Source organism: Bufo bufo, chromosome 7 (assembly GCF_905171765.1).
Source record: "Bufo bufo chromosome 7, aBufBuf1.1, whole genome shotgun sequence".
In the NCBI taxonomy this organism is placed as follows: Eukaryota; Metazoa; Chordata; class Amphibia; order Anura; family Bufonidae; genus Bufo; species Bufo bufo.
In genome coordinates, this window is record NC_053395.1 from 124,380,602 (window position 1) to 124,396,487 (window position 15,886).

General features: G+C 43.8%; 1 protein-coding gene across 1 annotated transcript in view; it reads left to right on the forward strand.

Annotated features, from left to right (window-relative positions):
• Positions 1–15,506, forward strand: part of C7H2orf80 (chromosome 7 C2orf80 homolog) — a 58,160-nt gene extending 42,654 nt beyond the window's left edge. Inside the window, exons 6-7 of the mRNA XM_040441478.1 lie at positions 14,597–14,684; positions 15,397–15,506. Coding sequence (XP_040297412.1) covers positions 14,597–14,684; positions 15,397–15,506 — 198 coding nt within the window. The remainder of the gene's footprint in view (positions 1–14,596; positions 14,685–15,396) is intronic.
• The last annotated feature ends 380 nt before the right edge of the window (positions 15,507–15,886 follow it).

The following is a 15,886-nucleotide window of genomic DNA, read 5'->3' on the forward strand; positions in this document are numbered from 1 at the left end:
GATTCTGGTGGCCTGCGCTTCGTAAGTCGGTTGAGGGTTTTGTGGCAGCTTGCGAGACTTGCGCTCGTGCCAAGGTCCCTCATTCACGGCCATCAGGTCCTCTCCTTCCTTTGCCCATTCCTTCCCGTCCTTGGACACATCTGTCCATGGACTTCATAACGGACTTGCCTCGTTCCTCGGGGAAGTCTGTGATTCTGGTGGTGGTGGACCGTTTTAGCAAAATGGTGCATTTTATCCCTTTTCCTGGTTTGCCCAATGCTAAGACGCTGGCGCAGGCATTTATTGACCACATTGTCAAATTGCATGGGATTCCTTCAGACATAGTCTCTGATAGGGGCACGCAGTTTGTTTCCAGATTCTGGAAGGCTTTCTGTTCTCGCTTGGGGGTTCGGTTGTCATTCTCTTCTGCTTTCCATCCGCAGTCGAATGGCCAGACAGAGCGCGTCAATCAGAATCTGGAGACATATCTGCGCTGTTTTGTGGCGGAGAATCAGGAGGATTGGTGTTCTTTTTTGCCCCTTGCTGAGTTTGCTTTAAATAACCGTCGTCAGGAGTCCTCTGAAAAAGTCACCATTTTTTGGTGCATATGGGTTCCATCCGCAGTTTGGGACTTTCTCGGGAGAGGGCTCTTCTGGTTTGCCTGATGAGGACAGATTCTCCTCGTCTTTGTCATCTATTTGGCAAAAGATTCAGGATAATCTAAAGAGCATGAGTGAGAGATATAAGCGTGTGGCGGATAAGAGACGTGTGCCTGGTCCGGACCTGAATGTTGGTGATCTGGTGTGGTTGTCTACCAAGAATATCAAATTGAAGGTTCCCTCCTGGAAGTTGGGTCCTAGGTTTATTGGGCCTTACAAGATCCTGTCTGTCATCAATCCTGTTGCCTACCGTCTTGATCTTCCTCAGACTTGGAAGATCCATAATGTTTTTCATAAGTCCTTATTGAAACCTTATGTTCAACCTATTGTACCCTCGCCTTTGCCTCCTCCTCCGATTATGGTTGATGGAAATCTTGAATTTCAGGTCTCTAGGATTGTGGATTCTCGTCTTGTCCGCGGTTCCCTCCAGTACCTCGTTCATTGGGAGGGTTATGGTCCTGAGGAGAGGATGTGGGTCCCAATGACGGACATTAAGGCCTCTCGTCTCATCAGGGCTTTCCATAGGTCCCATCCTGAGAAGGTGGGCTCTGAGTGTCCGGAGTCCACTCCTAGAGGGAGGGGTACAGTCACAGCTAGACAGCTGAGAAGCGCTCACAGGAGCTTCTCAGATCCTCCTCCTTGAATTTCTTTGTTTTGGTTTAGTTTCTCATCTCGTTAGTCTATCTCAGCTGTCATGCAGTTGGACTGATTGCTACCCTTTAAGTTCCTCCCCATAATGCAGTAGTGTGCGGCTGATACAACTTCCTGGAGTGTGTGTGCATGCTGTTCCCAGTTCCCAGTCCTCAGTCGTCAGTCGTCTGCAAGATAAGTGCTGTTTATGTATTTTTGATTTTGTCTTTTCTGGATCCAGGTGACCCTGACTCCCTCTGTGTCAGTGTAGGGAGCCGGTGGTCGTGTCCCTTCACTATTGTAGGGTCTTCAGGTAATAGATAGCCGAGGAACGTGGATATGCGGCCATCCACCTTTGGGGTGTTCGCATAGGCTGAGCAGTGAGGGAGAGCGGCAGGTCTATTGCAGGGGTCTCCCTTTGTTCCTTAGTTGTGGATCCAGAGAGACATTGTTTATATGGTATTGTCTTGTTTCCTGTACACCATCCGTGACAATTCCGATCTGTATTTTAATATTGATGGGCTGTCCTCAGGATAGGCCATCAAAAAAAGGTAGGCGGAGGTCCAACACTAGTGACGATCAAATGTTCGTGAACCGCAAGTTCGCGGCGGGCCCCATTCACTTTAATGGCAGGCAAACCTGAAAAAGCAGCCACCAAATACACTAAGTGCACAAATCATCCCACAACATGGACAGTGACATACCAGAGGGGGATCCATGGCAAAAATTCCCACAAAAAATATGTATTTTATGCGTCTTAAAGGGAAACTCTCAAAAATGTGCCTTGCTGGAGCCTAGAAAATTTTTATTTTAGGCCACGGGAGTACAGGCCCCAAACATTAGGCATTCACCGGACAGAAAACATCAAGTGATTATGTGGCTCGAGGTATATTAGACAGTCATTAGATATAAATTTTACTGCAGGCCAGTGGAGTGCAGGCCCCAAAAATGTGGATGGCGGATATGTGTGGGCTGGCATGAAGAAATTAAATTAAACGTGGTCATCACAGGTGTTGAATTCCTCCGAGATCCATGCCTCATTCATTTTTATAAATGTGAGGTAGCCCACACTATCGTAAGCTAGGTGAGTGTGCTTATCGGTCACGATCTCCCCTGCTTGCCTGAACATCCTTTCGGAAAGGACACTCGACGAGGGGCAAGCCGAGAGTTCCATGGCAAATTGCGGCAGCTCTGGCCACAGGAAAAGCCTGCACACCCAGTAGTCAAGGGGTTTCTCGCTTCTCAGAGCGTCCACATCGGCCGTTAACCCGATGTAGTCGGACACCTGTCGGTATAAGCGTTCCCTGAGGCTGGATCCAGAGGGCGGCTGTCGATGGGTTGGCTGCAAGAATGATCTCATATCCGAAGTGACCAACACATGTTCAAACCGCCCTCTTCTTGCATGCGCTGTAGGATTGGTACTCGCAACTGTTTCTCTGTGGGTGGAAATTCCTCTGCCAGCGACTGCAACAGCAGAATGCTGAAAATGCTGCATTCTGACAGCCCTCTGTGATGCTGGTAACATGTCCGCCATTTTATGTTTGTACCGGTGGTCTAAGGACGTTTCCACCCAGTACTGGTCCTTGCGCTTCATGCTTTTTATACGGGGGTCCCTCTTCAAACACTGGAGCATGAAGGCCCCCCATTTACACTAAATTGGAAGCAGTGGAGCGGCCTGGCTCTGCTCATCGCCCAGGAGAATGTCGTCCTCGGTCTTCCTTCCCTATCCACGGACAACACCATGGATCCCAGAAAAGTTTAAAGCCTGCTCTTCTTGCTCCTCCCCCCAGGCACCATTCTCATCTGACTCCTCTTCAGAATCCTGCTGACTTGTCTCAGAAGGAGTAGCCCCCCCTGGGAATTCATTCAGCATTGCAAGTTCCTCATCTTCCTGCTCCTCGACGGCTTGATCAATGACACGACGCAATGCACGCTCCAGAAAGAAGGCGTATGGTACAATGTCACTGATGGCCCCCTGGCTGTGACCGACCAGTTTGGTGATCTCATCAAATGGCCGCAGAAGTCTAGATGCGTCGCGCATGAGCAGCCACTAGGGCGGTGAAAAAAAAACAAGCTCCCCAGAACCTGTCCTGCCACAAAGTTCGTACAGGTAGTCATTTACAGCACGTTTCTGCTGGAGCAGCCTATCAAGCATTCACAAGGTGGAGTTCCAGCGCGTCTGGCAGTCACAAATCAAATGTCTGACGGGCGAGTGATGTCGCCGCTGAACGTCAGCAAGACGAGCCATGGCCATGTAAGATCTTCTAAAATAGCAAGATATTTTCCTGGCCTGCCACAAGACCTCCTGGACCCCGGGGTATTTGGTAACGAATCGCTGCACAACTAAGTTCAGGACGTGTGCCATGCACGGCACATGTGTCATTTTGCCCTGTTTCAGCGCACTCAGCAGATTGGCACCATTGTCGCTCACCACTTTACCAACTTTAAAATTGAGCGGGGTGTGATCGGCCTGTGACCACAGAGCTGAAAGGAGTGCAGGACCGGTGTGGCTCTTGGCTTCCAGGCACAACAGACGCAGCACAGCATGGCAACGTCTCACCTGGCATGTCGAATAGGTTCTGGGGAGCGAGCTTGGGGGGTGCAGCGGAAGAGGCGGTAGCAGTGGAAAAGTAGGAGTCAGCCGAGGAGGAGACTGAGGATGGAGTAGGAGAAGGAGAAGAAGAGGCAGGCCTGCATGCAATCCGTGGCAGTAACACCAAATCCACACGGATGCCACGGGTTACATGCTTGACAGCCGTCAGAAAGTTCACCCAGTGGGCAGTAAAAGTGATGTACCTTCCTTGCCCGTGTTTGCTAGACCACGTGTCTGTGGCACTGACACTGTGTGCCAGAGATACATTTACTTGCTGCTGAACATTGCCATTCAGCTCTGTGATGCACTTCTGGGAGAAATATTTCCTTCCAGGGACCTTCCATTGCGGTGTGCCAATGGCCACAAATTTTCTAAAGGCCTCTGAGTCCACAAGTTTATATGGCAGTAGTTGGTGGGCTAGCAGTTCCGAGAGTTATCCGGCGTCATCAACTTTTTATGTTCGAACATTTGGGCCACGGAAGCCTGCCTTTTGTCAAATGAATGCGACGATGGCACGGTGGAAAGGTGGGGTGGAGGACAAATGGGAGGAGAAGGAGAAGAGGCAGGAAGTGGAGCGCTCGGAGTGTGGCTTCTGACGGTATTGCTCCCACTGGGCTCGGTGTTGGGAGGCCAAGTTCCTTCTTAAGGCGGTCATCCATAGGTGAGTGTTGGGCTTACCATGACTTATGCGTTGACAGCACAGGCTGCAGATGGCAACACTATTGTCAGCAGCTGATACGTTAAAAAAAGCCCACACTGCGGAGCCATGTGCCGGCATCCTGGGAGCTCCAGATATGACCGTGCATGGTGGATGGCTCGCTCCAGATACATTTGCAGTCTGCTTTTTGCCTCCTGTGCACTGCGAGTTCTGCCTGCTTCTCCTCCCTATCTGCTGCTTCGTCTCTCCCTCTGAACTCCCCTCCTCTTTCTCTCTTGTGGGCACCCACGTAACGTCCATGGACACTTAATCATCGTCACCTTCACCAACACTGACATTAGAGATCTCGGAGTAGGCAGCAACAGTGGGGACCACCCTCCTTGGGATGATCTGGGTACTATCGTCAGACCGCTGAGAACCCGGAAGAGACCATGTATTTCTGTTACTCCAAGACACATCAAACATGGTCAAGAATAGATATGGTCCTGGGAAATAAAAATCTAATGTCCCAAAATAGGATTAAGATAAACTATTTGCCCATGGCCCTATCAGATCATAGTGCAGTGGTAATGGAATTGGACCTGAATAAAAAGAAAGGTTTGACATTGTTCAAGTTTAATTCCCACTGGTTACCGCTGATCCCAGATAAAGAGAGTATAATGGAAGAACTAAAAAAAACTTTTTTTTGGAGAACAACGATTCCGCCAGCAGGCTAATTGTTTGGGATACTGCTAAGGCATATCTAAGAGGATTGCTGTTTAAAAAAGTGAATTATTGGAAAAAAAAGTACTAGAGAAAGAGGTAACGCACTCGAAAAAAAAAGTACAAGAAGCAAGAACAACATGTATAATGCACCCTACCGAGTATAATAGGAAAGTATGGGAGGAAGAACAGGAAAAGTTAAAGGTATATCAAATGGATAGAAGTAGGAAAAAATTGCTATTCCAGGGGATCCGGTTAGCCTCGGAGGGAGAAAAGGTTGGCAAAATTCTGGCAAGTATAGTAAGGAACCGAAGAGGGAAATCCTGGATAGGGACGATTAAAGATAAAATGGGTGAAATAATTAGTACACCGGAAGGTATTAAAGAAGTTTTTCTGGATTATTTTCAGGAATTATATAAGTCCAGGGTACAATACCCAAAACAAGATTTGGATCTATATCTAGACCAGATACCTTTCAGAGAGATATCCCAGGCCCAAAAAGAATACTTAGATAAAGACATATTGATGGTGGCATTATATGAGGTTTTGGGGAAGGTAAAATCTGAAAAAGCACAAGGATGTGATGGCCTTCCCTTTGAAATATATAAAACCTTCTCTCAGGTGTTAGTACCAGAACTTAAAACAACACTGAATGAGGCCCAAAAAATAGGCGAGCTACCGGATTCCATGAAAGAGGCAATCATCACACTAATTCCAAAAAAGGGTAAAGAACAACTAGACCCCGGATCATATAGGCCTATATGTCTTTTAAATACGGACGTTAAAATTCTGGCAAAGGTCCTGGCCGACAGGTTATCGAAGGTGATTAAAGTTGTAATAAACGAAGATCAGACAGGTTTTATTCCCGGTAGAACGATATATTCAAACATAAGAAGGCTGTTCCTAAATATCGAAGCTAAGAGATTAGAACTGGGGGAGAAAGCGTTACTTTCACTGGACGCCCAAAAGGCATTTGACTGTATTGAATGGGAGTACTTGTAGGCAGTATTAAAAAGAGTAGGTATAGGAGAGGGATTCATAAGATAGATCCAGCTAATATATTATAATCCAAGGGCTAGAGTGATGGTGGATGGGAGCTTGTCCCTGCCACTTGCCCTATATCGGGGCACTAGGCAGGGATGCCCTCTCTCACCACTACTATTTGCTATTGCGATTGAGCCTCTGGCAAGTATAATAAGAAATGATAGGGAGATTAAAGGTTTTCAATATGTGCGAGGAGAAGAAAAACTGTTAATGTATGCGGACGATATCTTATTATTTATGCACAATACTGGGGATCAGTTTGATAGAGTTATAGATATAATAGATACGTTTTTTTTTTTTCGGGATTAAATATTAATTGGAGGAAATCACATATCTTATTAGGAGACATACAAACACAGGGAGATTTAAGTGTGACTTCTTTGTTTTTGTTTTTTAGCACACTCTCTGTTGATGCCAGTGTTTTTATTTAACTTGAAAAAACCTTTTTAAATGGATTTTGTCAATTATATTTTTTTTTTCTGCCAGTTAAAGCCAGATATTGAGACAAATTCTTTACAATCTGCTTTAATTTTCTAATTGTAGTTTTTTTTATATTCCTGAACTTGATTCCTTTATTATTCCTGCTAAGTTATGAATGAATCACTATCAGTTTGCAATAAATGTTCATATGGGTGTTACCAGTTGGGGATGTGTCCCTGTACAGTCTTGATACTTTTCCATTAGTGCTGCCAGTGTCAGACTGTGCAGGGACACACTATTAACCTGTAACACATATCTAGACCTTTTTTGCAAACTGTTAGCAATTCATTCGCAACTTCTAGTAGGAAAAATAAAGGAATGGCATGTCAGAGAATCATAGTAGGTACTAAAACAGAAATGTCAGGAGAGGTTACAGGACCTCTTTAACATATTCATTCCTGAGAATGGAAGCAATACTATAGGGCAAATTATGCAGAGCGCCTGCCAAAATCTAACCATAAAGTAACAGTGCTTTTTCTCCTGTTACCCTTTGTAAAAATGAAAAATTTTATTGTAAAAAATGAATTTTTTTATTTTCCCGGTCAAGTGTTTCTAAATACTATGAAATGCTTGGTCAAATCATTCACTATGCCTGTCAAAAAATTCCTTGAGGGGTATTTTCAAAATGGAGTCATTTTTTGGGTCTCCACTGTAGATACCTCAGGACATCTTCAAATTTGCCTGAAAACTAGTCCAGCAAAATCTTCCCTCCAAAACCCGTTCGCTGTGTTATAGAAAAATAACTTTTTTTTTTTTTTTTATATTGGAATACACTTATGCCTCCATTGTTAGACAAGGATTGGTCTGATGTGACATTCTCACATCTTGTAATATCTCCATCAGCTAATAATAAATTGATTCATTTAAATATTGGCTTATTATAGTTATGTCATTCTGGCAACACTTTATAGAATGGGTAGGACCCCATCTTCTAATTGTGTCATAGTGTCACGGGAAGTACGGGGAAGGAAAGACAACCAAAGAGAACCACAACTAAACAACAACAACAGACTAGACCCCAAACATAGGGAATAAAGAGGTCACCTCCTAGCAATCCCTGATACTCTCCCTAAGCTGCTAACAATATGTGCAAATCTCAATTGTAGAAATGCACATGCACAGGAACCTGAGACTGCTGAAACAATGCACCAAACCCTCAGCTTAGGGAACAGGGAAAGAGGCAACTGGCTCCTTCCAAACTGAAGGAGCTAGTGCAGGGGTGGCCAACCCGTGGCTCTTGAGCCGCATGCGGCTCTTTGCTTCTTCAATTGTGGCTCTAGCTGTGGAGCCGGGAAGCAGTCAGGCCGGCTCACTCTCCACCCCATGCTCAGATCTCTTTTCCTGATTGGGCACTGTTGCTATTTTGCAGCTCCAGCTCACTCTCCACAACGTCCTGATGCACACAGTGTGAGAACGTAGTACATGGAGAAATACTATGACCTGACGTTGTGCTCATCAGGTCACAGTGGAGAGCGTGTCAGACCTGCAGAGTAGCAGGAGCCCAGCGCCTGATCAGGAGAGGGAAGAGATTTTTTTAAATGATAGATCTAAGCATGGGGGTGGTCCTGATCTGGGCATGGGGGGGGGTCCTGCTCTGAGCAATGGGGGTCTGATCTGAGCAATGGGGGTCTGATCTGAGCATGGGATCTGAGCATGGAGGACCTTGTTTGAGCATGGGTTGGTCAGGTCTGAGCATGGGTAGGTCAGGTCTGAGCATGGGGGGTCAGATCTGAGAAGGGGGGAGATCTGAGCACTGAAGGTCTGGCACTGGGAGTCTGATTTGTGTTGTCTGATCCAAGCATTGGGGGTCTTATTTTGGGGATCTGATTGGAGGTCTGACAAGGTTTGGGGATATTATTTTAGGTCAGATGAGGATTGGGGATCTGATCTGAGGTCTGATGAAAAAATTTTTTTTCTTTTTTTCTCTGCTAATGAAAAATAAGAAAACATATTTTTATCAGACCTCAGATCAGATAAAAAAAAAAAATCGTATTTTTCTTTGTTAAAACCTAGGTGCATCTTCTAGGGCGAAAAATACGGTGACTCGTGTGTAAATGTATAGCTTGTGGCTACTGGTAGTCATATGTTTTTTTTTGGGCTCTTTGTGTTTGTAAGGTTGGCCACCCCTGAGCTAGTGTCTCCCTGAGGCCTAGTCAGGACAGACACACCAAGAAAAGGGAAAAGGGCTTAGCTTGAGATGTAACTGGAACAGGAGAACCACCACACAAGTAGAGCACTCCACAGAAGAACTATCAGCCGCAGGGAAACAAGTGAGAGGCAGAACATATAAAGAGCCACCTGACTGATAATGAGCAGCATCTGCGAAGGGGTGGAAACCTGTCAGCAACAATGAAAACAAGAGAGATCTGTCAAATAGACTCCTGAGTCTTCCGTCTATCTGAACTTCTAAGATCTCTCCCAGGGCCGACGTTGACAGTACCACCCCTTCTACGGGTGACCTCCAGGCACCCAGGACCAACTTTATCAGGGTAGGCTCTGTGAAAGGCCTTCAGAAGCCGACTGGCATTCACATCAGCCGCCGGGACCCACATTCTCTCCTCCGGACCGTAACCCTTCCAATGAACGAAGTATTGAAGGGAACCCCAAAGGACACAAGAGTCAACAACTCTGGAAATTTTAAATTGCCGTCAACCATGACAGGTGGAGGTGGAAAGGAAGATGGTACAGCAGGTTCCACATAACTTTAAGAAAGATACACTGCGTGCAGAATTATTAGGCAAATGAGTATTTTGACCACATCATCCTCTTTATGCATGTTGTCTTACTCCAAGCTGTATAGGCTCGAAAGCCTACTACCAATTAAGCATATTAGGTGATGTGCATCTCTGTAATGAGAAGGGGTGTGGTCTAATGACATCAACACCCTATATCAGGTGTGCATAATTATTAGGCAACTTCCTTTCCTTTGGCAAAATGGGTCAAAAGAAGGACTTGACAGGCTCAGAAAAGTCAAAAATAGTGAGATATCTTGCAGAGGGATGCAGCACTCTTAAAATTGCAAAGCTTCTGAAGCGTGATCATCGAACAATCAAGCGTTTCATTCAAAATAGTCAACAGGGTCGCAAGAAGCGTGTGGAAAAACCAAGGCGCAAAATAACTGCCCATGAACTGAGAAAAGTCAAGCGTGCAGCTGCCAAGATGCCACTTGCCACCAGTTTGGCCATATTTCAGAGCTGCAACATCACTGGAGTGCCCAAAAGCACAAGGTGTGCAATACTCAGAGACATGGCCAAGGTAAGAAAGGCTGAAAGACGACCACCACTGAACAAGACACACAAGCTGAAACGTCAAGACTGGGCCAAGAAATATCTCAAGACTGATTTTTCTAAGGTTTTATGGACTGATGAAATGAGAGTGAGTCTTGATGGGCCAGATGGATGGGCCCGTGGCTGGATTGGTAAAGGGCAGAGAGCTCCAGTCCGACTCAGACGCCAGCAAGGTGGAGGTGGAGTACTGGTTTGGGCTGGTATCATCAAAGATGAGCTTGTGGGGCCTTTTCGGGTTGAGGATGGAGTCAAGCTTAACTCCCAGTCCTACTGCCAGTTTCTGGAAGACACCTTCTTCAAGCAGTGGTACAGGAAGAAGTCTGCATCCTTCAAGAAAAACATGATTTTCATGCAGGACAATGCTCCATCACACGCGTCCAAGTACTCCACAGCGTGGCTGGCAAGAAAGGGTATAAAAGAAGAAAATCTAATGACATGGCCTCCTTGTTCACCTGATCTGAACCCCATTGTGAACCTGTGGTCCATCATCAAATGTGAGATTTACAAGGAGGGAAAACAGTACACCTCTCTGAACAGTGTCTGGGAGGCTGTGGTTGCTGCTGCACGCAATGTTGATGGTGAACAGATCAAAACACTGACAGAATCCATGGATGGCAGGCTTTTGAGTGTCCTTGCAAAGAAAGGTGGCTATATTGGTCACTGATTTGTTTTTGAATGTCAGAAATGTATATTTGTGAATGTTGAGATGTTATATTGGTTTCACTGGTAAAAATAAATAATTGAAATGGGTATATATTAGTTTTTTGTTAAGTTGCCTAATAATTATGCACAGTAATAGTCACCTGCACACACAGATATCCCCCTAAAATAGCTAAAACTAAAAACAAACTAAAAACTACTTCCAAAAATATTCAGCTTTGATATTAATGAGTTTTTTGGGTTCATTGAGAACATGGTTGTTGTTCAATAATAAAATTAATCCTCAAAAATACAACTTGCCTAATAATTCTGCACTCCCTGTATATGGAAGACATTATGGATCTTACAAGCCTGCGGAAGTTCAAGGCAAAAAGAAACCGCATTAATAATGTCAGAGATCTTGTATGGACCAATAAATCTTGGACCTAACTTCCAGGATGGCACCTTCAACTTAATGTTCTTAGTGGACAACCACACTAAATCACCCACATTCAGGTCAGGACCAGACACACGTTTCTTGTCTGCCATACGTTTATACCTATCGCCCATCTTTTTTAAATTGATTTTAATTTTCCGCCAGATAGATGACAAGGAAGAAGCAAATCTCTTCTTATCAGGTATACAAGAGGAACTATTCCCAGAGAACATACCAAACTGAGGGTGAAACCCATATGCACCAAATAATGGTGACTTATCAGTGGACTCCTGACGACGGTTATTCAAAAAAAATTCAGCCAAAGACAAAAATGAGGACCACTCCTCCTGATTCTCAGCGACAACCTCAAATATGTCTCCAGATTCTGGTTAGTGCGTTCAGTTTGTCCATTCGACTGAGGGTGAAAAGCCGACAAGAAGGACAAATTAATCCCCAGGCGAGTACACAAAGCCTTCCAGAATCTGGACACAAATTGAGTCCCTCTATCAGACACGACATCAGAGGGAATGCCGTGTAATTTCACAATGTTATGAACAAATGTCCGAGCCACAGTTTTGGCATTGGGTAAACCAGAAAATGGAATAAAGTGTGCCATCTTACTGAAGCGGTCGACCACCACCAAAATCACTGTCATCCCTGAAGAATTGGGCAAATCGGTGATAAAGTCCATGGACAAGTGCGTCCAAGGACGGGATGGGATGGACAAAGGAAGAAGAGATCCTGAGGGCCGAGTATGAGTCACCTTGGCACGAGCACAGGTCTCACAAGCTGCAACATAGCCCTCAACACTCTTACGTAAACCCGGCCACCAGAATCTCAGAGAAATAAGTTCAACAGTGCATCTGCTATCAGGGTGTCCAGCTAGGACAGTATCATGATGTTCCTTAAACACCTTGTGACGAAGCTCAGAAGGAACAAACAACCTCCCTGGGGGACAGGAATCAGGCGCCTCTCCCTAAACTTCCAACACCTCCGCCTCCAGTTCAGGATAGAGGGCTGATACAACCACCCCATCAGCCAAAATCGGACCAGGATCCTCAGTATCAACCCCCCCCCCCCCAGGGAAGCTGCGTGACAGGGCATCTGCTATGACATTCTTGACCCCAGGGCGAAATTAAATCTGGTAAAAAACAAAGACCATCTGGCCTGCCTTGGGTTCAAACGTTTAGCCGACTCCAGGTAGGCCAGATTTTTATGATCGGTAAATACAGTAATGGGATGAATTGCTCCTTCTAACCAATGACGCCATTCCTCAAAGGCCAACTTAATGGCCAGCAACTCTCTATTGCCCACATCATAAGTGTTTTTGAAAAAAAAAGCACACGGGCGCCATTTGCCAGGAGAAGGACCCTGCGACAGAACTGCACCAACTCCCACTTCTGATGCGTCCACCTCAACAATAAATGGCTGAGACACATCAGGCTGCAACAAAATGGGAGCAGAAGAAAAACATTTCTTTATAGTGGAAAAAGCATGTACGCCTCTTCCGACCAGACAGAGAAATCCACCCCTTTCTTAGTCATGTCAGTCAGAGGTTTGACAATAGTGGAATAATTCAAGATACATTTTCTGTAGTAATTGGTAAACCCCAAAATTCTCATAAGCACTTTCTGATTCTCGGGCAGATCCCATTCCAAGACTGCCCTGACTTTTTCGGGATCCATGCGAAAGCCCGAAGCGGAAAGCAGGTAACCCATAAAAGGAATCTCTTGAACAGCAAACACACATTTTTCTATCTTGGCATATAACTTATTCTCCCGGAGGATCAGCAAGACTTGTCTCAAATGATTCTGATGACTCTCATCCAGGTATACGACAACAAACCTTCACACCAAATAATGAAAAATGTTATTGATGAAATGTTGAAATATTGTCGGGGCATTGGTCAAACCAAAAGGCATGACCAAGTTCTCAAAATGACCCACAGGAGTATTAAAAGCTGTCTTCCATTTTTCCCCCTTTCTGATTCTTACCAGATTATATGCCCCTCTTAGATCTAATTTAGAAAACACCTTAACTCCAACAATCTGGTTGAACAAATCTGGGATCAGGGGAAGGGGATAAGGATCATCACGGATAGTGATGCGATTCAATTCTCAGAAATCTAGACACGGTCTCAATGTCCCATTTTTTCTTTACAAAAACGAACCCTGCCGCCATAGGTTACTTAGATGGTCTGATGTGTCCCAAACTCTCGCCTGTAAGCGTGGTGCCAAATGCAACAAGCTTGGGCGCCTATATCATTGTATTCAAAAATCGGCAAACAGTGTATTTGGCATCTAGATAGATAGTTGTATCTTCTATCGTATTAATGATATTGTGTACTCAGCAGTTATTTGATATCCATAAAGATAAACGTATATACTGAGCATCATTACTTTTGTATCTAGAAAAACGACAGTGTGTAGTAAGCATTCATTTATAATCTTTTACTGTATACTTAGCATTTATCTAATACCTACTATAACAACTATGTGTACCGAGCATTTATTATTTTTGTGTACCTAGATTAGGCCATAACAAATCTATATTGGGCACCCCATATGCCTCTGCCTATGTCATCTATCCATAGGGTCAATCTAGGGCATATAGGAGGTTCCTGAACACGGATTGCCCCTATCGGGGCGGCTATTCCATTTTTTAGGCAGGGACTACTAAGAGAAGGGTCAGAATTAGGGACAGGTCCCAAATCAAATGTGACTACCCCTAAATGTGTCTCCTCCAGCACTTTGGAGAGAATCAGGAACATCTTTCCAACAGCATACCCAATGCTTATCCTCTTATGCATTGTCATTTTTCTTTTCTCTTTTTTTCTTTTGTGTGTATTTTGTGGGATTTTGTTATTTATATGCAAACTATTAAAGGCTACGTTTTATAACAGGGGGTACTCTGTGACCAAATGTATGCATACCGCCCGTAAATATTTTCCCTCTGACGGGATATTGTCTTAGCTGTGAATAAATGAAATCCATTAGTTAATTCAATGATACGTTTTGAACATATTCTGTTTAAAGGGGCTATCTCACTTCTCACGCAAATGGCATTTATCATGTAGAGAAAGTTAATACAAGGCACTTACTAATGTATTGTGATTGTCCATATTGCCTCCTTTGCTGTCTGGATTCATTTTTTCATCACATTATACATTGCTCATTTCCAGAGGTCATGACCACCCTGCAATCCAGCAGCGGTGGCCATGCTTGTACACTATGCCGCCTCGGCCAACTTGTTTATGATATGTATATGATATGTTTATGATATGTATATGATGATCATTGAGTAATGTGATGTTTAGAGTTGAATTGAAGTGTTGTTCTTTATCACTTCTGTCTTTATGACTGTAACTACAAGTCTATTTGATTTTCAATAAAATGAGTTAAGAAATGTAAAAACTTTAAAAAAATAAAACATTTTAATATTGATTTTTCATATTGTTTTGACTTTCGTTTATTCATCAATATTTTACAGGGACACTTGATTCAGCCCTTCAACCTTTCACTACATCCATTTGCCATGCTTACTGCTCCTCAGGCAGCAAAACATGCTTTGCAACACTGTAAGTACGTGAAATTATTGCAGATGATGTCATATTCTAAGAGAGAAAGAGGAAAATCATATTAAACTCTATGGACACCTTTGGGAAATTTTTTCATAAATGCATTTTACTCATTTTGGACTAAAATCTTTTTTTCAATTGATCTTTATTAAAAATGTTCTGCCATTTCTAAGATACAAGAGTTAAAATCAGTTGTTGGCAAGCTATCGCAGTCTCTTTTCTTTGAATTCTGTTATCTGACAACTCATGTGTAGCTTTTATCTCTGATCTCCAGACCTCATAAACACTCATTATAGCTCAATATGGCTTAAATAAGAGTTAATGAGGCCAGGAAATCAGAGATAAGATCTACACATGAGCCGTCAGATGACACAAAAATGGCTCTTGGAATGTGACAATGCAAAAATCAAAACAAATTGCTTGGTCACTGAGGCCCAAAGTAGCGGCCAAGAAGTTAGTCTCAAAGATCACTGCTGGATCTGGCATACAGTTTATCTAAACTGTTATAGGGATATCTATGGAAAGTGTTTGCTGTTGGCTATGGTATTGAGGGAAGGAAAGGTACAGTAAATGCAAATTTCAGTTCCAAAGACAACTTTCTATCCTATACATAAATTACCTACAACATCCCAAGACCTCTATCAAGATTGTTGTAATATGACAGCAATATACAACAGTTTATAATTACTATATACCAATTATTCTCTTCCAGGTGCCAGACTGTGGAATTCCTCGGACAGAAATCAAACTACATCAACACAAGACCAGGAATTGGACTCGGTTGAGCATGTAGTAAGCCACAATTCACAGTTCCTAAACTAAGTAAAATACATACTGTATATGATGTTCTTTGGGCTTGTCCCCTTAGGCTTATTTCACACATTGTGCACTTATTGTGAAATTTCTTTTGCAGAGTCGGCACCAAAATGTAACTATACATTTAATTTAACTTTAAAGAGGACCTGTCACCCCTAATGACATGTCTGTTTTAATAGCTACATGCATTCCCCATGTAATAACGATTCTGGAGCATCTAGTTTTATGGCTCTATATTGTGTCATTTCTTTACTATTTCTACTAGAAGTCATAACTGAATGGCTAGCAGTCTGCAGTAAGGGTACAGAGGGGCGTGAAACACTTGGGGGGTGTACTGGCGTAGTCTAACAATGGCAGTGAGACTGTGTAGGGACACCCCTCCCCCA